Here is a 26,846-nt window from a genome sequence, read left to right on the forward strand (position 1 = left end):
ACAGCACATGAATGCTGGAGTGCACACCATCCCCCATAGTTCCCTCATGATGCTGGTGACCTATAATAGATAAGAAGCACAGGAAGTCTGTCTCTTCTCTCAGTGGAACTTTTGGTTCACTGATGATTCATCTAAGGACCATTCAACTCTTGGCCTCATCACAAAATGGTTTATCAATGTGGCTGGTGCCCGAATCAATGGGGTCAACACCAAGCGTCTCCATTGTAGACTGACCTAGAGAGTAGCACAGCTATAACAGGAAAAAGCCAGAAAACAACTGCTCCTACATTCTGTCTTTCTCCCTCATATTTAGAATATGTGCAAATATAAACACAATTAGCTAGAGAGAAAAGCCCTGGGAGTGATTCTTTATTTCATCGCCATGTCTTCTAAAATAACGATTTTCCCAAAGGAAAAAGAAAAATCACAATTTTAAGGCAAGACAGCAGCTCTATTACCATTCTTTGTTCGAATTGTCATTATAAACCTCAAAAGAAATCACTAGGTTGAATACTCTATGAGAGAACTTTTTTAACCATAACACTCTGAGATTAGTCAGATGCCATAAGAATATTTTCAAAGGAGACCACCTTGTAGGCCGTAGCATGTCATACAAGAGCAGGCTACAAAAAGTGCTATCAATACCTGCTTGGACCACTATCCACCTGATAGAGTGGACAATGATAGCAGATGTTTATAAAATGAGAAAAAGCCCTTATCTCCTTTTGAGAGAGTCAAAAGGAAATAAACCTCCCTTTGATGTCAACCAACTACACAGAGGAGTAGTTCAAAGACCTAAAATGCAACAAAATATTCCACTCCTCCCACAACATATCTCATAGTATCTAATGCTTTTAGGTTTAATGGGGAATGAGTAAACTACAGTAGCCAACTTTGCTGAAAGATAACTAATTCCCTATGAAGTAACATCCCATAACAGATATTTGGACACAACTTTCATAACCTTACCACCAAATGGCGACCTCACTGACTTACCTTTAAAGGAACGAGCTGCCCTGTCTGTACATTAATAGATCAAGAGAGTTCACCTTGTTTATATGAAGACAGAGATAAACTGTGACTGAGATCCAAATACCTTTGCTGGCATAAACCACCTAGACCTTTTTCAAACCTGAGACTAAAGACCGGGAAGCCCTTTACCAAAGGCCTGGGTTTTCTCTGAGTCCCCTTAAATCAGCCAAGCTGTCAATTAGAGATTTTGATGAAGCCCTATGAAGCTGACTAAATGGGAGGGAGCTCAATTACTACTTCTATACCTCCCACTGAACCTGCAGTCAGCAGAGTGATTTCGTAGTCCACTTGGTCCATGAAGTTGTCTAGAAGGTGATTGTACTTGAGGACATGGATTCTCTCCTTATGGTCTCTCCATACTCAAGTGGCAATGCACCACATTCCTCACTGTACACTTAAAATGGTGGGTACATTTACACACCAGGGCTCACAGGTGGACCACTGAAAACTTCGCCTTCCTTTGGCTACCAGGAAAAGAGAACTTTTAAATTCGATAAGATTCTCCTGAGTTACACAACAGATTGTTTACTTTTTTGGGAAGCGTTTTGCTTTGACATCTTCTGAATGTCTTTCTACAATGACAAGTTGTTCCAATCAGGAAGTGTCAGATCCCAGGGTTGGCAGAGATACTGGCTTTCCTGAAATGCAAATAAGGTCAGCTGTCATCTCAACAGTTCTGCCATCTCTAGCACACAAGGAAGCCTTGTCATCTGTTTCCATTTGGGGAAGGAAGAGAAACTGGAGTCTTGCTGCTAACAGAAGTTGTCTGGGAAAGACCAATTTAAGCTTCCCATACAGCATATCAATATGGGTATTAACCCATACACCAGTCTAGATAGCTGTCTGGAAAAGCTGGCTCTGTATCCAGAAGGATCCCTAGATATATGACCTTGACATCTGCAGCCTATACAAGATCCTCGCAGTGTCTGTTCTGAGTCAAATTGTTTTAAGTGATGGCCAAGTGAATGATCCTTCCTGCTTGCTCCTGAGGGACCTGCAATGGTTTTGGGACATTCTTGAACAAGAATTTGGCCCTGTGGATACTGAAAGAACTTTGCTTCTCATTAATGAAGTTCACATTGAAAAGTTTCACATTAGTCACAGAACCACAGTCCAGATTGGTGCATTTTGAGCAGAAACACAGGAGGGCTGAATCCTGGCTATCTGCAGATACCTGAGTCTGCCGATCGGCAGACTCAGTTACCTGGCAGCCCACTTTCAAATGGATCAGAACCTTGCACAATGGCCAGATTCTAAGGAATGGCCTCAGAGACCCTAGTCTAAAGACAAGTCACAACCACAAATTTGTTCAGACAAGAGCCCATGGTGCTATCAGTGTTTTGTCCTCCCTAGACACAGCAAATGAGGAAAATAGGGTCAAGTGAAGGTATCACCATAGTGTCGACCAGCAAAGCAGCATAATGGTTTCACCCATCAACATGCAGTTTTATCTAAGGCTTGTGGAATGTGAAATCTAGTTAGGGGAATACCTCTATTTGAGGCAATGGGGAGAATCACACCACATGCTTAGGGTATGTGAGGGTAAAGGGGTGGAACAATGATCTTTGTTCTTTGGGATTTCTTTTATCCCCTGAAGGACAATGCATTGGAGGGAGGGGGCTCAGAGATTTAAAGGAGGAATGATCATGAGACCAGATAAGACTTAAATATAGCAATCTGAGTCAGAGGGCTCAGAAAATAGATCATCCACATTTTTGGAGAGGAATGAATGGTTACAGGTAGGCCCCTGCCTTGAACAGCTCAAGTAATACCAGCAACATTTCCCTCCTGATTATAAAAAAAAAATCTGTAAGCCATTTTTGTAAATGGTGCTGTGGAGTTGTCATGCTCACTCCCCAAGCCTAACACGTGTTTTGGAGGATGTATCTGCCAACAAGATAGATCATGGCATCTATCTTAAGGTTACTATATTCTTCCCTCCTGTCAAGCACCAAAAGGAGAGGGAGAGTTCCTATGCAGCTTAGTTTTTATGGAGTGGCCATTCACGAGAAAAGGAGCATCTGAGAAGAGACTGGAGAGGGGTGCTTAGTGTACGTGCTATTTATGCAAAATGTGTCTTTTAAGTTCTTACTGTTAAAAAAAAAAAAAGGCAAGAACATCTTACCTTCTAATCCTGATTTAACTGGATAGCCACATCAGATAAAAACTGTTGGTCCAATCTGTTTTGCACAATATCTATATTCCTACTATTGATTTCACCAAATTCTTACTCCCCAGAGCCTCCTGCCTATTCTCTCAGGGCCTTCAATTGTGTCTGACTCATCTAAATTAGAGCCTGTACGGGGCCTGCCACTGCCATAAATGGATGCACCAATAGCTGTTTTGACTGTTTCCTGAAACAAAGTGCAACTTCCTTCACCTGAAATGTATTGCAATCCCCGCCACACCTTCAGGTCCTACAGCCAAAAGTAGGCATAAGTATACTTCTACATACTGGGCAATTTAGAGCAGCCAAGACTAAGTGATTTGTTTAGGCTATAGATTATTAAAACTTCAATGCACCTCGATGCATGCAACTTATTTGAGTGCAGCCAGTCATTTAAACCTGCCAGGGTCGTCAAGACAACTAGCTCAGACATAGGTGAGAGGTTTATTGCAGGAGTGGGTGGATGAGATTCTGCATTGTGCAGGAGGTCAGACTAGATGATCATAATGGTCCCTTCTGACCTTAATATCTTTATGTCTATGAGTCTAGATTTCAGTCACCCTTCCAGCTGAAAAAGAGGTGGACAAGAGGAAGTTTGAGCATCAGTTCAGCACAAAGGACTGACTAAAAGTAAGAAAAGTATATAAGCATGCCTTGTTGCACACACACAATTTGCAATGAAGCTAAGAGTTCTCTGATCGTAACTGCAACTTATTATCAAGGTCTACCAAAGGCACTTCAATGATCACAATAATTCTGACAGCCATCTGAAAGCCTGAAATTGGTTTAAAGACTATTGGAAAAGGCAGTAAAGTACTGGAGTTATTAATTGAGCAGAGCAGGATCATTTTAAATTTTCCTCACAGGACACACCCAGCCATGCTGGAACAATTTGTATAGTGGAGGTGAAGAAAGCCATTGAAACTGTAAACCCTGTACATGATGGAAATCACTTCAAACCAGAGGGTGCTTCTGCACCCCCAGCACCCCTAGTTCCAGCACCTATGGACACACCATTAGCCAAAAGGCCAATCTAGGAACCAAAGTTGCACAGGCTGATTACCTGCTCCTTTACCCATTCATTTGAAGGGGCTGCTGTTATGTGTTGTACCCACTATATAGGATCTGTCCCCTTAAGCAATCAGAAGTAAATTTACCATAGCTGCCACAATGCTATCAGAAAAAATTGTCTGCTAAGGTTGATAAATTGGTCAATTATATGCCTCCTTGACTTTTATTCTTCTTGTGTAAATGTTTTCATCCTTACATTACCAATACCTGTTACAAGATGATGTGTGCATTGCCAACACAACTGTTTAAATTACCAGATCCTTAATTGAGCTAAATGGAATTACAGTTGGCTTATTAAAAAAGGATTCTAAAAACAAAGCTGTAGAAAATAAAAATAAAAGAAAATAAAGATTACTCACAAGTACTCTTTGAAAATGTTGTCTATGCATATTTAAATTTTTGTGATCAGCACCTTTCCTGCCCCTAGCACCAGTGGGCTACAAGAATCTTCCAGAAAAGCAGTGCCTATTGGTTCTGCATCAGTGCCCCATTGTGCAGCCAATGATATATAAAAGAGCCATGCAGTCCCCTGCCATCTCAGTTCCTTGTACTACATCCCAAAGTCCTACGTGAGCATAGAACTCTGAGGCAACACTCTCAAAGAACTATAGTCACTGGTTTCTTTTCTAGGGGGAACGCTGCATATTCCGACTTGTGGGAGTCTAAAGAACGGTACAATTCCAATGGTGTAATGTAGTGACACCTGAAGATCAGGACTCCATTGTGCTAGATGTTGCACAAATGAGACAAAGATATGGTCCCAGCCTACAAGTGGAAGACAGATCTAGGCTTCAGGATGAATTGTCAAATTAGTGGCTGGGCAGATGCAGAAGATGACCTGAAAGCTGAAAAAGAACTTCATCTCTGAAATGAATTTCCCTCTACCCTATCTCCTCAGTTGCTGGTGAATCTAGAACTCCTGGAAAGTGTCCGTACTGACTCTGGAATCTGAAAGAAGATGCAATAATGCTCTTCTGCTTCTAAATATAATGAATCAGTCCCAGAGATATGGCAATATATCTGGTTTCTTTTATCTTTCAAAAAAATCATCTGTTTTAGAACGGAGAAGACCCTCTCCTTTTAAGGGGAGAACTTCTACCTTGGCCTCGCTCCAGCTGAAAGACTAGATGATTTAAGCCAGAGAGATCTTTGAAGAGTGACACCTGAGCAAACGCACTTGAGGAGGTTTCAAAAACATTGTAAAATGTTCATCAAACAAGTCTAGAAACCATTTGACCCTGTTAGATCAATGCCCTTCACTACTTACCCCTGCCTCTCAAAGAGATGGTCACGAAGAGAAACATCCAGATCCATAAGTACTGGTATCTAGCCGTGATGGGCTGATAATGAACAACTTGAATTCCCAGAGTAAGTGAGGAGTATATCTTCGTACTAAGAAGTCATTCTTTTGAGCCTCTTTCTCAGATGACATAGTACTTTACAGCCCTTCAAGATGGATGGGTGAGTGACGAAAAGCTAAAGAAGGACCTGATATAAGTGATCGCTCTTCTTGATGAGCACAGATGCCAGAGTCAACCAGATATTCCAAGCAGGGTTTTACATGCCTTCATTAATGGGAAGAGTAATTGTCACCTTTTCCTTAGTCTCCAAGACATTAAAGAAACAATGTGTCTTCTCCTGAACCATAGTAGAGTTGAGTTCCAAATAATCTCTCATTTGAGCTATCAATTCCTGAAACAGGTTGTAGTCATCAGGAAATGACACTGATGACGAAATGATATTATCAAGAGGAGAAATGGATGATGCTGCAGCTTCCTTATCTGTAGGGAAAGACTGGTCAATATCACATGCCAGGTCCTCTCCATCTGGTCTAGAAAAGATATCATGAACATTGGCCAGAGATGGAAACAGAACAAGATTTATAATCAGTTGCAGGAATGAAGCAAGTGGTTATTATACGCTAACTCTTTTAGGAGAGGCAGAAGAGGAAAACTGGAAAGCAGATTTCTCCTTACCCCCACTGTATTCAGAGAGGTTCTTGTCAGTATCAATATCAACCAAAGATTAAGCTGGGGGCAAAGAAAAGAAGCCTGCAACGCATTAGCCTAATGGACAAGGGTAGCCTCTCAACAGAAGTTCCTAGTTGATCCAAAGGAAAAACAAGAACCCCTGAAATCTAAAGCCCCCTTGTCCTGTGAGCTGTCCAGATGAACCTTAAAGTTCATCTTAGTTGGCATTGTGCCTGACCCAGAAAGCTCCCAAAACAGAGGTATCACTTTATATTCTGTTTAGGCTCACGGACTTCTCTAACCTAGGTCAGCTGGCACGACTGTCTAGCTGCGGATAGGTGGAATGCTGAGTGCTCCAACCACACCCTCCTCTCTATCCTTTCCATCCCTGACACCCCCCCCACACACACTGGGCTGTAGAAGGATAGAAAAATAAAAGACAGTTACGGTGGCTCTCGACCCTCTGGGAACTCCCCAATACCATCCCCAGCTAGGAACGCACAAACAGCTTCCACTGCTGTTACATCATCTTAGCAATGCAAAAGGAGCAGAGTGAGCCTGTGAATCTGGCCCCTAGATGACAATGCTGTTAGTTTTAAGTTGTAATTTAAAAATAAAGTTAATTTGAATTCAGTGGAATTATATTATTCAAATATTTAAAGTTTAAAAAGTAGCTATAGAGCGTATGTTGTAATTAATAGTTTCCTTTTTATAAAAAAACACCAGTTTTCTACAGTAATGGTTCAAAACACTAAATCTTACTAGTGCTACTGTAGTATTTGGAGTTATTGCTAGAAACTAGCTTTGTAATGGTAATTCAAGTGATCAGTCTAATAAAACAACCAAGGAAATCAATTAAAAAACCTTGTTACCATAGTATTTAGGCTGAGATAAACAAAACAAGCTCAAGCTGCTACAGTGGCCTTAATTATCCCTATTGTGCTCACGTCCTCTATCAAGGGGTCACAAAGTAAAAGGTGATCTCATATACCATATGCACTGCAATACTCAGGCATAACAGGTGACATCAAGACAGCATGGCAGCTCTAACAGAGATGTTTGTTTTTAATTGGTTTGTGTTTCATTTTGCTAATTTAATTTCTACAGTTATATCTCTCGTAAATAATATGAAGCTGATTTACTATTTAAAATATTTACTTTTGTTCTCTCTCCTGCTCACTCATGGTACTTTAAGTCTGGTAGCATTCCCATGGGTTCAGAGACAATGGTTTCAGGTTGTGCTGTTCCTGCCTCTTGATGGTGAAATTAATCCTATATGCTATAAATGTCACAGAAATCTAGCTCACTGTAATTTGACTTTGCTGTTTCCTAAAGTCAGATTAGAACATGGTAAATTATGTTCTTTGTGTTTTTAATTTTTCCCACACAGTGAAGGCATTCTGGTACGTATCTATGGGAAATTTCAAGAAGAGGTTTTTTTGTCGTGCTGTGTTTTCTACCAAAGACAGCTGCTTTCTGTGCCCCTGAGAGGATTGCTGGGGTTAACAAGCAGAGCCAAACAAGAGAAGATTAGGAAGCTACCCATAGTTATAGGCTAAAACAGTGAAGCAGTCCTCTCCATGTGAAATAGGCATTGCTCACTCTTCAACATGCTGTTTAAGACACTGCCCCAGCTTTCAACCCTTGACAGAGTTCAGAGGTCGTATAATCAACATTCTAGGACTGAATAAAAGACCTTCTTTTCTCAAACCTTGTTTTATTTTAAAGAGAATCTAGATTTCATCCCAACTTGCTGATACAGGAAAATAAAGTCTTGTAATTACCCACAGAACAGGTACTGCATAAACAACAGCAATGCATTTCTTCATCCTGCCCTAACAACGCATCTAAACTCTGACCTGGAGGGAACCACATCAAGGAGCGAGGGAAGTTTCCTCTTCATGCCCAGTCTTTGGCTTCTCTGCTGATACAGTCAACAAGTGCACCAAGTGTGATCTTTTAAAAAATATATATGCACACTTCTCCTTTAGGAACGCTACGGAGTTTATCAACTCATTTCATACAGGCCGCTAAACTGCCTTCAAATACGATGATTTCAAGAGTCTGATTCACACTTTTTGCAAAGGCCCTTTTACACCAGTTTAAAGGGACATTAAAAGTGGACAGAAGATGCCCCCTCAGAATAGCCCCTGTGCAGAGGGTTTCCCTTCTCAGTGTAGAAGTGGCAAAAAGGTTCTACGTCAGTTCCCAGAAAAAGGATGAATCAGAGTATGCTTAGAATGCACTGGTTCTGGGCCCATGGGAAGCAGAGTATAAATTAGAACAGCCCTAAGGTTGCTCTATCTTACACTGGTGACTGGTAAGGGACCCAGAATATGAGAAATGCCAGGGTAGAAGAAGTTACATTACAAGTAGAACGTGTAGTACAGTAGAACCTCAGAGTTAAGAACTGATCGGTCAACCACATACCTAATTTGGAATAGGAGGTGCACAATCAGGCAGCAGCAGAGACCCCCCCAAAAAAGAAAAAGCAAATACAGTACAGTACTGTGTTAAATGTAAGTTACTAAAAAAAATAAAGGGAAATTTTAAAAAAAGGATTTGACAAGGTAAGGAAACTGTTTCTGTGCTTGTTTCATTTAAATTAAGATGGTTAAAAGCAGCATTTTTCTTCTGCATAATAAAGTTTCAAAGCTGTATTAAGTCACTGTTCAGTTGTAAACTTTTAAGAACAACCATAACATTTTGTTCAGCGTTACAAACATTTCAGAGTTACAAACAACCTCCATTCCCAAAGTGTTTGTAACTCTGAAGTTCTACAGTAAGTGGTAAATGTTCTTGTAAGTTGGCAGGCTGATCCACCAGCAAGAAGAGTGAAATAGTGACCCAAACAACTGCACTGGTGCACTGCTCCAGTTCCTTTGATCTGGGCTTTTCTTTGTTAACGCAGAAACATAGATTCAGAACAGCTCAAAGCAACCCAGTCTCAAAGTCTTGTCTAGCCTTTGTCTCCAGGGCTTTGCCATCCTTATACCCCTTCCTCCAGGGCTAGGGCCCTACTCAGCTGAGGCTTCCCTTCACCCGGCTCCTGCTCCCTACAGGTGTCTCCATCCCAGGCCTCCTGACTGACAAGTGTGAAGATCCCTCTCCCAGCTCCTTCCTTGACCTTGAATTTGCTCCCCTGCTTCAGATATAGGGAATGGGAGCCTATGTGCAAGTTCCAGTGTTTTGTCTGGCTTTTGAATTACAGGCAGAACATTTCACATCTAGGTCACTATTTCAAAGGCAGACCTGGCAACTAGTGACTGATTCTTACTCTTTTTCTGCACTTGGGACAGGGACGGAGGGAGCAAAGGAAAAGAGAATTTGGTTTCCTGACAGGTCTTGTAAACAGTTTGTCCTAACACCTAACTTCTCTTCTTGTGCTTTTGCCTGCTACATAAGTTAGTCTTCATCAGTTCTACCCACTCCCCCATTCCATTTGTGCTGCCAAAGTGCTGGAACAAAAGGAGAAAAGGCCCTGCTTCATGAAGTCTGCTTTTTCCTCTTCTTTGTTTCTCAGTCTGGAGTATTAAAATTCAACCTGTCCTGCAGAAAAGGAGTGGGTATTTTGTTTATTTTAATCAGGGAGTCTATTATTCAATCAAATCTTGTATTCTATTCTAAATATTGTACGCACAGCAGGAAATCCTCTGTAGGATAGGAATAACTTTAAGGGCCAGGACTGCACCTCTGAGTTGACTGAGATTGGAATTAAGCACCCAAAAAACTTTAGTGTCTTGACCCAAGAGGAAGTCAGACTGTTCATGCTGACACAGATACATCTGAAAAAGAAAAACTGCCTCTTGGGAGCATAACACTTACTGCATTTAACTATGCCCCTCAGTCAATCTGTGAAAAGAAAGCTCCTAAAGGACATATTCTTATCACAGATCTCTGGCTGTGTATCACTGAACATTTTGTAAAATCAGCTACACTGCAATGTATGTGTGTAGATCCAGTAGCTGATTTTACAAGATACTCAGCAACATGTACCCATGTATCTAAGATCAGAATCAAGCCTAAGTTTTATTATTTTAATTTCGAAACTATTTTCTAGTGGAAGAAATTCCCTCTAAAAGTAGGCTTTAGGGAATGATAATATTCACCTACCTGGGACTTTTTGCTTCAGCATCTAGACATGTACTTTACTTTCATGCCATAAAAATGTAATTTACAAACTTAGCATGAAAATACAAGACTTGCTTGTAGGAGAAAAAAATAAAAGAGAAAACCCTCAAACTGGAGTTCATCATGTACTGTTAGCTACTTTGAAGTCTAGGCTTTTGCAAACATTTTCTTATAAAATATATCAGTAGATCTTTCAGCCTCCTTACACCATGAAGTGTTTTTTACACTAATACCTAAATGGTATTCATTACAGTACTACACCTGGCAAACTAGGCAACAGAAAATTCCCATTACAACAGAAACATCATTATTTACAAAATACACTCAAGTATGACTGTGCAGTAGCTTAACTAAAATATAACTGTGAAGGGATTCTAGGAGTAAGCCAAATTACCTCTTCATAGACATCTGAACTGATGTCTAGATCTTGATTTCTTTCAATAGGGGTAAAACAAAAATAGTCTCATATATGGTGCTTCATGACAAATCACATGGCTTATGAAACGTCATGCTAAAAAACCTTTTAACTTCCAAAAAGTTCTCTTTTGTAGGTCAAGCTCTCATTATCTTGTTCTGGGATCTGGTCTGATTAAATTATAGGAAATTACTAATACTTCATTCTGAACAGACCAGCTCCTCTTGGGCTGTTCGGTTTTATTTATTTCCTTAATTCCCTCCATCCCTACCTTCTTACATATGAAAAAGAAAGAAGAAAATCACTCTTCTGCAAAAGGTGAGGTTAAATTAATTTTCTCATATATTTAAAAGAATGCATTCTGTTCTGATGTCTCCATACCCCAACCCTCCACACCACTCCACCACAGTGGTTCCTTCTGTTGGGGCTGTAAAAAGTTGCATTTGTACTTTACGCTAATTTGCATCCCCACCCTGTCCCAAATTTCATTCAAAAGATCCTAAAATTGTACATGGCTCAGTGAGCTCCAAAGCTGGCTCTTGGGCAGTCTAATTTATGCTCTGGCAACATGATTTATTAATGTTTTGTACTATCGCACAACACTAAGACACGTACTACCATTGTCTGACTTTTGACAAGTGTCCCAGTGTAATGCTGAGAAATTATTTTTAAAAATACAATCATAAGAGGTTGATTCTTTTTCTTTTTGTGGTTTGAAGTAGGTATCTAATTTATTTGGGCATACTTTATTTATGTGATCTTTCTTCCTCAAGGAAAACAATGGGAGGGACCAAACAAGATCAATGTTTTTTTTAGGTGGAGCAATGCAGACAACACTGTATGCATCTCACATTGCTCTTTAGGTAAAAGATGCACTACAATACCACAAGGTTAACTACGATGATAGCAATGAAATTATTAACCCAAATTCACTAAGAATAATAATTTTCCCTACATGAAGAAAAGGAGTACTTGTGGCACCTTAGAGACTAACCAATTTATTTGAGCATGAGCTTTCGTGAGCTACAGCTCACTTGATGAAGTGAGCTGTAGCTCACGAAAGCTCATGCTCAAATAAATTGGTTAGTCTCTAAGGTGCCACAAGTACTCCTTTTCTTTTTGCGAATACAGACTAACACGGCTGTTCCTCTGAAACCTTTCCCTACATGTATTCTCTTGTCAGCAATGAGCTATACCATGACCCCCGCCATGGCAAGAGGTTAAAAATAATAAATAGAAACTATGTTAAAAGCTTCTCCATGTACATGTGATGTCTGCTAGTAAGGTAATAAATACTATTAAAAGAGAGAGACTCCTGTTGCTGATAAAAGTCCTTTTCACTGGCAGCTCTAGATTCCTGCACGAAGGCAAAAGACTGTTGTGACGTATGGGGAGCCTTTTGAAAGTCCCATCCATAATGCCTACTGTAGTCTCAAACTATCAAATCCCCAAACAAACAAAGAATAGAAAGAGAAAAAAGAAAGAAACTTTAAATAATATTGAATTTATCTAGCAACATTTTCTTTACGCTCTTTGTCAATAAATTACTACAACAAAAAATGAGATAACAAAAGGCTAAATGGAACATGCGGTAAATTAGGTGTAGAATATGAGTCAGTTGAAATTCAGTTTCAGAACAGTATAAGGCAGTGGTTCTCAAACTATTGTACTGGTGACCCCTTTCACATAGCAAGCCTCTGAGCGCGACGCCCCTTATAAATTAAAAACACTTAACACCATTATAAATGCTGGAGGCTGACACCTCGCAACCCCCTGAGGGGTCCGGACCCCCAGTCTGAGAATCCTTCGTATAAGGGAATGTTCAGGACTGTATCCTAGGCATGATGACTGAACAGTTATGAGGCTCCTCCTAAAAATTCAACTATGCTGTTTGTACCAATTTAGTGCCACAATTACATTTACTTAATTAGCAAAATAAATTCAACAAAGAGTTATATTGAAGTTTGTACTTGATTAAATACATTCCTCAGACAATAGCCATTTAACATTTAGGAGGACATTGTCCAGATCAGTCTTACAAATTTAGTTTGAACTTATATAATATCAGTCTACTAGTTTGCATTTTGCACTTCCTGTAAGCCCTTGAAACTGAATTAAAGTCAAAGCAATAGTGACTGCTATAGTAAAGGTGACTTGAAAGTTGACATTCTAATCACCTGTTTCAAGCCTCACTACTTTCTGAAACTTTCACTTTTCAGACTGCCATGTTTCCAGTAAGGCATGTTTCCACTTTCTGCCAGAACGTGAATTTTTGTTGGAAAATCCAAGAAAAAACAATTCAAAATGAGGGGAGGAAGTAAACAAGAAAATATTTTCTCCATTTTAATACACACACCTACAACTTTTTCTTTTAATTATCTCTAAGCACTGAAGTAGCTATGCTATGGAAATATCCCTCATTGAGGAGACAGCCTTTGAGTGTTCCAGTTGAAACTGATTGATTTATGTGAGTTATGAGCATTTGAAAACCACACTCTCCACATGCATGGCAAGTTTTTAATAAAGGTAATATAACTAGGTTTGTAAATTAAGAAAGACTATGCTACACATGGCTGTGAAAAATTTAGTGAGGATGGGTAGCGACTGAGCCACGGGCTCCACAGCAATTTGTTAAACCCCTTAGCCTTATTAATTTGCACCTTTAAAAGTAGGAAAGAAGCATTCACTGTATTTTGTAAGGTGGGGAAGGGTAGGCATTCTGGCCATGTCTAGCTAAAAACTTTAATTATGGAATTTCTTGTTCATAAAAAAAAAAGCCACCAAAAATAGGCAATACTGTTTCTCAAAACAACATAATATACTTTTTATTCTCCAACCTTAGAAACATACGGCTACCATCTTGCAATTGTTTTCATTCTCCTATATTTACACTATTTTAATTGTTGTAATGGTCCAGTATAACTTTGATAAACTTTTTATACACTTTCTCTCCGAGGCATGTGTTTTAATAATTGAGGCCCCAATCTTGCAAATACTTGTAACTTTACACATGTAAGTGGTTTCAACTGTCGTCAGTTTCTGTAAGTACAGAATTGTGGCATTATTCAGTAACCATGTATTATTCTGCTGCCATTTCTTTTTGATGGACAATACAGACTTCCTTAAATGCAATTCAAGGAATAAGACTGTTAACTAAGAAATAACTAGGGCGTAGGTCCTGAAAATACAGTACTTACATATGTGCTTAAATTTATGGACAAGACTAGTCCTATATGAAATCCTATTAAAGTCAACAGGACTATTTATATGAGAAAAGTTACACCTTTAAGTATACAAGGTATGTCAGCAAATTTTCACTATATTCTCTGTTATAGTTAACCTGTAGTATGCTGTGTAACAATGTTTTACTGTGTATTTTCCATATAATTCACTTTAATACACTCTGTTTGGCCCATATGTCGTACATAGCAACCTTAGATACACAACATATGCATATTATATTGCATTTAAGAATTAGCAAGTTATTATGTAAATAAAGACTTTATCATTATGTAAATGCATAATGGATGGAAGAGTTAAGGTTGCAAGTACATTCTTAACTATTTCATTTCCAGACTTTAGTGCTTAACTATGCAACCTTAACATTCTCCTACTGCAGTTTCAGATTTGGGGATCTTCTTGAATGAAATATATAAATACTGTTTATCTAGGAAACATATTGCTAAAATCAATTTGAACCTTAAAATCAAAATATATTTTACATTTAGTACACGTTAACACTAAAATGTCACAAAAGTCACTATTTATAGCATTTGCACACTAATTGCAATGGACTCCCAAGACATTTTCTAACTCTGTAGGACCCTTTGAATGCATAACAGCATTTGAACAATTCTTACTGAATTACCGAATACATTATTTTCCAAGAACATCTTTTAATCCCAGTGCAATTTGTCTATAAAAATATAAATCCCACCAAGCAAAACTGACATTAGTTTAGAAAAATTTAGTGCATAAGCACACATCAGGAAAAAAACCCACTACTTAGCTCAAAAATTAGTGTAAAAACTCTGCAAATTAGGCCCTGAGTTTAAACACCTAGCTTTGCACAGTACTTCAACAAAGGCAACTGCTCCTCAGTTCAGCAAATGTTACTTTACTAGAGCAGGGAGTCTGGGGGTGAGTGGGTAACAGCATGCAACTTGAGGGGTAAGGAAAAGCCAGTACATAAAACTGAGCATAATTAGCAGCGGTCTGTGCACATGAGAGGCACAACCCAAGTGAACTAAAATGGAGACTGAATTTCATCTCAGCCCTAAAGAAACAGAGGGTAGTCGCACCAGGTCAGGGTCAAGGTCACCAGCAGGGCAGTCTGCAGCTGCCTGCAAAGCTATCTTATCTGCACACACAGAACTCAATTTCCAAATTCTGTCAATCCAGAAGAATTTTCTGCCCTCACCAGCCATCCGTCCCCCCTCCCCCCCACACACAAAAGTTTAAAATTAAAATCTTGTTTTCTCAACCACTATTCTCAAAGTTGTTATTTTGTGGAAGTTTGATGTTCATGCCAACACCCAAATCATACATACAAAGGAGAGATTAGGCCCCCCCTCCTCTCCTTTCCCTTATTAGAGATCAGTGAACTGGAGGAAAGCAGCAGTGGTGCAAACACAGACCACTGCACTTTCATGAACTCACTTGTGCAAGCTTCCTGAACTAGATAGATTTCTATATGGGGAATTCTCTGTGTGTGTGTGTGTGTTTCAGACTCAGATCCTCTAGCGGGCAGACGGTGAAAGGACTGTACAGGGGCAAATAAAAACACACACACACACACACAACCCCAAGCCCTGTGAGTCGGCTCCAGCGGAAAGAAAGGGAGAGAGAAATATTTGTGGAGCTGCAAGTGCCATTTCTTCCCCCACCTCTGCGTTGGCTAATGTGCCAGGTTGACAGTGTCCGGGAGGTGGTAAAGGGCTAGGAGGGGAAGCGGTGCCTCAAACCCCTTCCCCGATAGCTAAAAATATATGGAGAGAGGTAATCGATCGCACTCTGTCTGCGGCGGAAAAAACACTGCACACCATATACCACAACCTTAACCCTCCCCCTCCCTGGTGAACTTCAGGTGACCGACCATGGCTTTGACACATAAGCAGTTCAGCTCTCACCAGACACTGAACCCTGGGGCACAGCGAGGAGGGGCTGCAGACAGGCACTGAACATATGTGCTGGAGACAGCAAAATGACCCCTAAATCTACCCCCCGCCCTCCTTAGACCGACCCTAACGCCACGCCGGGGCACGATATTTATAGGTTTTCTTTCCCCCTCTGCCTCGCTCGATAGCATCCGATCGCTTAATGGAAGGAGAGAGGAAGAAAAGTTAACTGTTTTGCAAAGAGGAAAAAATGGGGGAGGGGGCAGAAAAGGAGCCGGGGGAACGGGCAGAAAAGGAGCCGGGGGAGCGTGAGCTCGGTGTCAATGCGTAGCCTGCAGGCTAGGAGGGCTGCGATGCACTTTAGTCCCGAGCTCTGCTTCTCAAGGCTGGGGCAGCAGTAGCGAAGCCTGAGTCTAGCCTGGCTCGCCTGACCCTTCATTTTATTGCGGCCAGGAGCAGCCCCTATGCTGCCTCCCGCTGCTGCCGCCGCCGCCGCCTCCCTTGCTCTGCAGGGACCTCGCATGCCACGATCTGCCCCCTGCCTCCCCCGCAGCGGCAGCCCCGGCTCCGTGTGTGTGGGTCCCCCACCCCTTGTGCCCTCCTCGGCCGCTCCCCGCCTCGCCCTCCCCGGCTCCGGGGCCGACAAGCCCAGCCGCAACCTTTAGCCGGAGACGGACCTCTCGATTGATTCTGCACAAGACGCCAGCAGCCGCTTCCCCTCCAGTGCCACCCCCCTCCCCACCCCAATAAAAGAGCCCCCCGGCCGGCCCCCGGGAGAAACCCGCACTCCCGCACAAATGCACAATCAGCGGAGAGGAGAGGGGAGGGAAGGGGGGGAGAGGGCGAAGGCTGCAAAGCAAGGGGGGAAAGGAGAGGGAGAGAGGAAAAATTAAAAGGGCACAAGGCTGTTCATCACCAACATGGCTGCCTTAGCTCAGACCTAAAAGAGGAATAACCCAGGCTGTGTCTTTGTCAGTTTCACCTCTGTAACCCTAAACTAATGCACAAAACAACGGAGGCGGCTGCAGAGAGGAAGGAGACAGGGAGAGAAGGAAGGAGAAAATGGCAAAAGAGGGGGCACTTACGTGAAGAGAGGCGCTTGGGCTGCTCCTGCTTCCTCCTGGGCATTTTCCCCCTTTTTTCACATTCTCCTCCTTGGTTTAATGGGAGATCAAATAAAACCAAAGGGGGGCAAAGGCAGGCACAAAGCGGGGGCCGGGGGCGGCCGGCAGCGGGGGGTTTCTTCTTCTGCTGGGGAATGGGATTGAAGCTGGTTTTCCTGGAGCCAACAAGAAGGGGGGTTTCTTTTGCTTCCCCGTTTTCTTTCTTTCGTCCCCCCCGCTCCCCCTCCCCCGGTCGTGCACCTGGCTTGTCCCCGGTCGCAATATTCTTCAATGGGAATGGATCTAATCTGTGGGAGAGTGAGTGTGTGCTATGTGCGGTGTCAATAAGGAGGGCTGGTGCGGCGGTGTCTATGGCTGCTCCCTGTGTGTCTCCAAGCCCCTAACTAACACTAATGCAGGGATCAAAGGGCAGCGGCGGCGGCGGCGGCAGCCGAGCTCCCAGCTCACACACAGGCTGGAAAGAGAGACAGACACACAGAGGCAGAGCAAAGAGGAAGGTGCCCCCAGGCTGTACTTTAGACACCGAATTGCAAGCGCTCCGTTTAGGAAGGGTTCACAAGGGGAGGATGCAATTCCTAAATTATTTGCCCAGTTGTCTTCGATCTGAAGGGGGGGCAGTTTAGATGTCGACCGTTCACATTGCAATTCAGTCACGTTTCCTATAAAACCAAATAAAATAACTGATTATTTTTTAAAACAAATCTGATTAAAGTGGGGTTTTTTTGGGGGGGGGAGGGAAAATTACCAGCTTTTAAAGAGAATTCTATGGGATGTTTGGAGAAAAAGAAACAGCTTGTGTAGTTAATTTCAATTTAAATTAATTGGGGAAAGGTGTGGATAACCTCTTTCCCCTCCCCCCTCTGAAAAATGAATTATTATATGGGGAAAAAACAAAAAGCGTGATGGATAAATAACTGCACTGATGCAATAATATAATACCAGGTTTTAAAAATCCCTAGTGCAGTTAAAAATATGAAAAAATGCAGTCAGCATGCAAATCACAACTCCTTGACAAAAAGGGGAGGGGGGATCAAGATTAGATCACGCCAATGGATGGTTTAACTGCTACATAATGCTCCGACAGTGCACACAGCAATCTTGACTTCTGAAATTTACTTTTTTCCTGCTGTAAAGCAGGTATATGAAGCTTTATCCTGAAGCAATTCCAATGTGCATTAAGAACCCAGTATAGCAGTTTTCATTAACTGATACCTACTTTCATTACTTCACAAATCACACATCTTTCTTCAAAGAAAGACATGAGGAGGAGGAAAAAAATAGAAAAGGGACTAGGTCTCACTAAAGCACAAAAGGTAGTTGGTGAAAGAGAAGTGTTCTTTTTGTGACTTGCAGTCATTTGGATAAAAGTTCACTAAGAGGTTGTTAATGATTTAAACTCTAAAACCTGCTACTACAATTGAAGTAAAATGGTTTGAAGCACAGCTGTTTCATATAGCTCTCTCTTTGTGAAAGGAAACTTTGAACTTAGTAGAATGCATAATATAAATCATGAGTCAGAGGTAGTAAAAATAAAAAAAAATGCATTATTCTGCTATGTATACCTTTTTGGATTTTTGCTTTTGACAATCTGACTCATCATTTTATCACATTACATTTTATCCTGCTAACTTCAAAATGCTCACATATTAGATACGGTTAGATGGATACACAGCAATAGTGAGGCACACTACATCTTTGAAGCACAGTACACTCATTTATTACTTAATATAACAATCCTGTGGGGTAATTAAGTAATACCATTATACCCATTTTACAGCCGGAAAAATTAAGATACAGAAAGGTTAAAATACTTGCCCAAGGCCAAATCCTGTTAATGGCAGAGCAGGAGTGCCTCAGTTCTTAGGTCCTGGACTCAGTTCTCCAGACTGTGCTGTTTCCCTAAACATATTGTATAAAATTAGTAATGTGTACTAATGATGTCATAAAATACCCTTCGTTATAATCCACATCTTGGCAGGTGAGTCCTTCCTTAATATTAATGCCTAAATATGTGGGACTTTAGTTACATACCTTTTGTTAAAATTAATAGAAGTGGTGCCCTTGTACTGTTTTTAAAATATACCCCATATGCAGCTCTTTTTGCACTGAACTACACAGGCTTTCTGACTAGGACTGATCTTCTGTCCAAATGTTCCCTGCAATGAAGGAGACCAGAGAGCAGTGGATTCACATAGGGAGGGAGTGCTGGCTCTAGGATATTGTCACTGCTCAGGAGAGGATGGGGTGTGAGGACTGTTGCTTTCTGCAATATCACCTCTACCCCTCCCCCATGGATTTCTGGCACAAATTAACACAGACAGTGTCAGCATTAATTTACAATATGCCAATTTCCTGTCCCTCATTTGAAACCCTCTTTAGGGGAGTTTAGGTGGGCTGCAGCAATCAGAGACATTATAAGGACACGGATCCCTTGAAAGAGCTGTAGGGTCATGGGGATTGGCAAGCACTACAGTAGCAGAGGGCCTGTATAGATCTTCAGTGATCCAAAGGTTTTTGAGGCCAAATCCTAATTCTGTTCCATGGAGGAAGAAATCCTACATCTTGAACAAACTATCCGGCAGAAACTATAAATCCAAACTTGTAGGTTTCTAGTCCTGTGTGTGTGTGAATAACCCATATAGGGACAACTTAGCTTTTGTTCTTTCTTGCCTAATTGTATTGTACATAAATATTGCATGGGTCTTAGAAGAATATAGCATGCTGTATTTTCTAGGCAAAACATGAAAATCAGAGATGCAGCAACAGTCTTAACGTTTGTTTATTGGCTTAGGGCAGATGATATGACTAATATTATGCAATTTTTGTATTCAACTTCCATCATGATAGTAATGGCTGAAATATTTTAAAATGTTGAAAAAATTCAACTGACCACATTTCTGAGATTTCTCGGATCCTTTGAACTTGATATATGAACACAAAACAATGACAAGTCTTTTTGTTGTCTAAATAATATAAAAAATGAATTCCATCTGCAGGCCCTACTAATAATCAATTACAGTTAATACTTTCCATGGCTACATCATCTTCCAAACCACAAACCTTGTTACAGACACAAATTAATACAGCCTCAGTAAATCCTTGTGGCTAAAGTAAGCATTTGACAGATGAGGAAACTGAGGCATGAATAGTAGGTGTCTGCCTCAAAGTCATACATGATGTAACAGCGTAAATGGAATACTCTGTTGATATTACATCCTTGGAACCTTCAACTGAATATCCACTTCAGTCTATCCACAGACATAGCATTCTAACTGCCTGGGCTCTATATTTGTGTAATATGACATTATTTGTATAGTGCCAACAGTATGATGGGTGCCTGAAAGAGTTATTAATGAGACACCTAAGAATGGTAGGCTAACATTTCGGCTAGAAGCTGGAACTGGACGACAGGGGATGGATCATTTGATAATTGCCCTGTTTTGTTCATTCCCTGAAACATCTGGCACCAGACACTGTTGGAAGACAAGATACTGGGCTGGATGGACCATTGGTCTGACCCAGTATGACCATTCTTATGTTCTTATTTTTCTACCTTACAATCCATTTTTTCCCAGGGCCCTGATTTAAACAAAACACAACAAAAAGGGGAATTCAGTGGTTATGAAAAGCAAAGCCAGTGTAAGCAAATCTTGGGCCCCCTGTTAAGCCATACTACTACTAATAAGTGGATCACCCCAGTAGTAATTTCAAGAAGTATGATCCTTTAATCTGCCCCAAACTGTTCTGTCAGGCCAGCTGAGTGTGCGTACATGTATAATATGAACGCTAATCAGGTTTCCTGGGCTCTCCTGAAATGGTGTCCAGTTTTGTTTTATTAAAATTGTCATTTTGCGGGGCAAAGAAGACGATATTACAATCTAATCTTACCTATAGGCCTAATCTTCATACCCCTTACCTTATTATCAAGTGTAGCATTTACCACCAAGCATACATCAATTATCCCACCCACTCTAGAAGGCACATCCCTCAAGTGCGGTCTCAAACTCATCTTCTCTCTACCACTACTGATGTCAATGGCACCACACTCAACAGTGAGGCCCAGATTCTCAAAGGTATTTAGGTGCCTAAGTCCCATTGATTTCCTATGCAAAGGAATAGCATTGTGTAATTTTTTTTTTAAATAATGAACAATGGAAAAGTTAACAACAACTGGCGAGGCTACCAATTTGTTTTGCAGAGGCCGATGAACACCCATCAATTTTTGATCATGATCGCCTAGGAACAGATTATGAAGAACCACCCAAAGGTGAAAAGCTGTGTAGCCCATCAGTTCTAACCCATTCAGTCCCCTGCTTTAGTTTTTAAACAGACAACGCACCCTGCCTTCCCCCAAAGACCACCACCCTAACATCTCTAAGTACATTTATTTAAGAAAAACAAAAAAGCGCACTGTTTGTGAGCTCACTATAACAACCCAATACAGAGTTCTTCTCTGAAATCCGAGATCTGCACTGATGCCACTTCTCTCACTCTTAAGCATCTGCACCATGCTTGTGAGCAGATAGTACATTGAAATAACTCTCTTGGAAGTGCTCAAAGATCAAAATTATTGTAAATTTCAATATATTCTGCACACTCATAGATCTAGAGCTGAAAACCACAAAGAAGGAAAAGCACAGTCTGCCATGCTGATATCTAACATCCAAAGCACAACTGGTTTTTGCAAGTGTCTCTAACAAAACCTGGCAAATGAACTAGCATGAATTGTTTTGTAGTAACAATGCCACAAAATACCGTTAGCTGCTATGCAAATGTTAGCATGTACTCTTTACAATAATGGTGGCATTTACATTTTGCTGCTGTTTGAATACTACAGTCTCTGCATATAACAGATGATACAGAGCCCAATTTCTATTAAAAAATCAATATTAATAAGATCCATGCACGGTGGCTGATCTTAAATCTCCATGGGTATATGCCCCTGCAAATTTGGCAAGCCAGGAGATTTGGATTGCATTTCAAATATTTTTGTTGTTCTAAGGAAGGATTTTGTGAGTGACAACATTTTTAATGTAGATACTTAACTCTGGATTGCTGCAGTCCCCAGTCTGGACAGATAGACAAACACAGGGCCTGATTTTGATCTTGTACGTTAGAAGTATCTCCATTCAAGTTAATGGCTCTACAACAGTGTTACTCTGGTGTAAGTTAGATCAGAATTAGGCCCAGAGTTTTCACTCTTGCCATTTTGTTTTAAGTTAACATTTTGTTGGCCACTGATTTGACTTCCAAACTGTGATCATTTAGGGCAAGACTCTCTGCTTGGCCGTAGCTCAGTTCAGTGCAGCATAGGAGGGGTGGGATGGGATTCTCAGCCAATTACTACTTCTTGCTTCTCTGGTTGATTTTGTATCAATGCTGAGGGGCAGGAGAGCTTACCGGAGACTGCTCTAACCCCTGAGAAGTGGCAATGGTCCCTAAGGGACTGTCTGCCAGTTGGGGATTTTGCTCTGCTCACACACCCTCTCTGCCCTGATACCAGCCCTATACCAGGGTGTAGAGCGTAGGAGAAAGGAGGGTGTAGAAAATGACTTTGCCACCTCTTATCCCCTGTTGGGAGATGAGGCCAGTGTCCATCCCCTTTACACCACTCCAGTGACACAAAGAAAGCAGAGTAGAGAAGAAAAATATAAAATAAAAAACATAGATGAAGATGATATATTATGAGACAACTAGCATGGCTTCTGAGAAGGACAATCACGCCACATTTACCTATTATACTTCTCTGAAACCCTGCGAAGGGGGTGGGTCTCACACCCTGAGCTCCAGCTGGAGCAGGAACATCTGCATTGCTATTTTTGGTGCTGTAGTGCAAGCCCGAGTCTGTAACCCTGGGCCCTGAGACTGCTGTAAGTTGTTTAATTTTGCAGTGTAGACGTATCATTTGTCCTCTCTTCTGGGTGCTCTCTGCTTTCCCCAGCACATGGAGCAGCAGAGGGGAGGCAACGAGTGAGGCATCATAGAATCAGTGTCCCCTCTCTTTGGGAAATGCAAGGAATAAGATTCTGCCTTCCCATACCTGCTCCTACTGCTCAGTGGACATTTACCCTCTAGCCAATGCCTTTCACCACCACTAAACCCACCTAGTGTTTTTAAACTTGATGTTTCTGGCAATTTGCAAATTAGACAGATAAAAATTAAATAATTTGCATAAAATGTCATGCACGGAGTAGCACAATACTTGGCAGCTCTGAAGAGGGGTGATATGGGGAGCTAGAGGCAGACTGAAGGGGTGCAGAAATATGAAGTGCTTGAGAAGAGTTGCAGCGGGCACTGAGCAGGCGGGCGACTGAGTGGAGTGCTGGAGAATATGGCATGAGGGAAGGGAAGGTAATATGGACAGGGGGAGAGGGCAGGAGACTGTGTAAGGGAGCATGAGTGGTGCAGCTTCCTATCTTGTGTAGCTAGGCAGGTAGATAGAGGGGAATAGAATGTTATGTCCCCACACCTCAGGGTAGAGGGGAAGGTAAATGGAGTGCCCTCCAATCAGAGAACAGGGAAGCTGCATTTTTGTATGTATTTCAGTTTGAATCTTGACCTTAAAATGGTCACACAAAAACCGGGGGTGAGTGACTTCCTTTTAAAAGATGAAAAAAAATTAAAAGAGGCAAAACAAAACAATGATTTTTTGTTTTATTTTCAAATCTCATAATTTATAACTTCCAGCTCTCAACTGTCACTCACACTGCCATAGAACCTTACAGAAAACTTCCGACTCCAACATTTCTCTCCTTTTCCTGTTAAAGGGGCATTACCCAAACTATCCAGATTGCTGTTTGATTAGCTGTAGCAGATAAGAATAATTATTACTGCAACTTCTTACTTTTCCCATAGCACTATCCCAACCACTGAAGAGCTTCTATGGTGATGGCAAACCTCTTATGCCAAAATTGCAGTGAAAATATCAGCGGTACGTAGCAGGATGAGCCAAACGCAACAAGCTGTCCCCTTTACCTGAATGGTTGCACTAAACAGCACTACCCAACAAGGAACTGCTATCTCTCAAAAAGTAGCCAGTCCTAGATATAACCTAATCCCCCTACTTTCTCTTTAAAAAACAGTTTGAGCACTATGTATGTGAACAGTTTGAACAGTACATGCAGACTTATTGGTTTAGTAACGAAGACATATCCCAGAGATTCTGAGTCCCCAGTCAGATGTGGGATACCTGAAGACCAGTATTTAAAACAGAGAAGAGGAAGCATATAATGCTAAATCACTAGCTTCTTCCATTCCTACATGTAATATTGGTGTATTTGGGATTAGGATTAGTTTACACAAACACAGATATTCCACAGCATTTATTACTAACAAAGGTATTTCATTGCCCATCTCCCCCTAACTCTTAACATCAAACTTTCTTTTCTTAACATCAGAACATTTATCAAGAAATCCCTGTTGGTTTATGATCTTCTTGATAACAAATGTAGTAATTATTATTATTTAAACAGTGCCCACAGTGTGGTAGATGATTCTTCTCTGAAGAATTTACAGTCTAAATGAAGCTGCAACATGACAAATGAAGACAAACTGAAAAGGGAGCAGGTACAGTACTGGTATTTTATACCTGACAGACTGCATACTCAAGATTTGATCTTTTTCCTTTTCTTCTCAATAAGAATACTTACCTCTTCTGATCCATAGATCTCAAAGTCCTTTACAAAGAAGGATAAGTACCATTATCCCAATTTGACATATGGGGAAACTGAGGCACAGAAAAAGGCAGTGACTTACCAAGGTCACAAAGCATTTCCATGACAGAGCCAAGCATAGAATTGAAGGTTCCTATTCTTGACTACCATCTAAGCATGTAGAAAATATGCCTATCACCACCCAAACTGAATTTAAATTCTCTTTCTTATTGATCCACATTTCCACTTCATCTCTGCAATCCTCTTTTTTTTTTTTTTTTTTTTTTTACCAAAAAGGATCCAGCTTTAAACTGCCTGGAGTATATTGCCCACCATGACCGAATGGATCCTTCTTTCTTCATGGAAACAAACATTAATTGGTAAGTACATGCATCAATTCAGTCTTTTGCTCTCCTTGTTTTTCTTCATTTGTTTTCTCTTATTTATTCAGGCCAGATTCTGATTCCCTTACTTATAGTCAGTAGTACCTTAAGCTGCATATATGACATCTTCCAATTGATTTCAGTAGGATTACTCCTGGCCTAAAGTACTGCTCAACATAGATAATTGTGGCTTTCAGCAAGGAGTAATATATTCTCACTTATAGACAGGAATATGGCCCTATTCAGCTTCCTCTGCTCCCATACCTGGAGTCGCAATGTGGGCAGGTTAAGGAGGAGAACTGTGCAGTGTGGCTTTTTGTCCCTCTACTACCCTACAAAATCTTGTTCTAAATAGGCAGTGTACACATGAAGTTTGGGGGAAGGACTGTAATGGAAAGCAATGTGATTTACCAGAACAGTAAAGCATGCATCTGGTTTGTTCCTTTTTACATCTGCAACAACAAACTCCTCTTCATTTTTGTAACTTTAGAGTATATTTCTCTGAAGAGGAAATTAGAGGATACAGAAGCAGGAAGAGTTTCTGAGGACAGGATTGCTTCTGTCCCCATCCTTTCACACATTTGGGGAGGATTTTGCACCAGTCAAATCAGTGGATGGTTTGAAAGAGGATGGAAAGAAAGTACTCCACAACCCTGTGGCCAGATTGGGGAGGAGCTACCAGCATATATTTTAAAAAAGAAAAGGAGTACTTGTGGCACCTTAGAGACTAACCAATTTATCTGAGCATGAGCTTTCGTGAGCTACAGCTCGTATAGTGAGCTGTAGCTCACGAAAGCTCATGCTCAAATAAATTGGTTAGTCTCTAAGGTGCCACAAGTACTCCTTTTCTTTTTACGAATACAGACTAACATGGCTGTTCCTCTGAAACCTGTCATATATTTTAAGTCACTGATTGGTAAGGGGGGGTCCCAGACCAGCAGAATAAGAGAGTAAGCATCTAATGAGGCAGTAGGGTTGAGCAAGACAGAACTGTGTTGTTAAAGCTCTTATTTACACACACACACACACACACACACACTCATTTATGAGGGTGTTGTTGGATTGTACTACATCTAATGAGAAAACAAATAAAGCTGTTGTATTTTTTACATTTTGTATTCCCTTCTTGCTGTCTTCTGGTCATTAAGACTAAGTCAGATGGCCCTCTGGCTAATGCAAAACTCACATCTGCCAATTGTGTGACAAACCCTTTTGTCTCATTCTTTTATTTTCCCCTAAGAGCATGTACACAGACCAGGTGGCATCAAGTGAGTTTGGCAGGGGAGCAGCATGTTTATGGTGTTGGGGGTGCTTTTGTTCAAAGGAGATGAGGTCAGTGATAGATTTTCAAGGGAAATTAAAGCTGGAGGAGAGAGATGTAAAGGGTGCCAAGCTGAAGGTGAATTAAGGAAGAAAAATATTCCTGGGTTTAAAGCAGGAACAGAGGGAGTTTCTTTCTGATATTTAAAAGGAAAAATATAGCAAGCTACTCAGTGTTCAGTTGATAAAGGGTGTGCAGGAGAAGTGTTGGAAGGAAGACTGAGGGAATAGAATATGAGTCCTTCAGGGCAGGGATAAAACGGTTACTCACCTGCTCGTTAACTGTTGCTCTTCGAGATGTGTTCTTCATGTCCATTCCAATCAGGTGTGCGCGCGCCACATGCATGACAGCCAAAAGATTTTTCCCCTAGCAGTATCTGTCAGGTCGGCCTGGGAGCCCCCTGGAGTCGTGCCTTCATGGCACCCAATATAGGGCACTGCCGACCCAACCCTCAATTCCTTCT

At 41.1% G+C, this 26,846-nt stretch overlaps 1 protein-coding gene across 6 annotated transcripts in view; it reads right to left on the reverse strand.

Moving 5' to 3' along the window:
• The window catches only part of ZNF827 (zinc finger protein 827), a 162,940-nt gene extending 145,472 nt beyond the window's left edge, over window positions 1-17,468 (reverse strand). For all 6 annotated transcript variants that reach the window (XR_007356237.2, XR_012668099.1, XR_007356239.2 and 3 more), the window contains exon 1: window positions 16,989-17,468. Coding sequence is in view for 3 of the 6 variants with exons in the window: in XM_048846963.2 (XP_048702920.1) it covers window positions 16,989-17,031 (43 nt within the window). In the remaining 3 variants the exon portion in view is untranslated. The remainder of the gene's footprint in view (window positions 1-16,988) is intronic.
• Between the last annotated feature and the right edge of the window lie 9,378 nt (window positions 17,469-26,846).

This window comes from Caretta caretta, chromosome 4 (assembly GCF_965140235.1).
Source record: "Caretta caretta isolate rCarCar2 chromosome 4, rCarCar1.hap1, whole genome shotgun sequence".
NCBI lineage: Eukaryota > Metazoa > Chordata > Testudines > Cheloniidae > Caretta > Caretta caretta.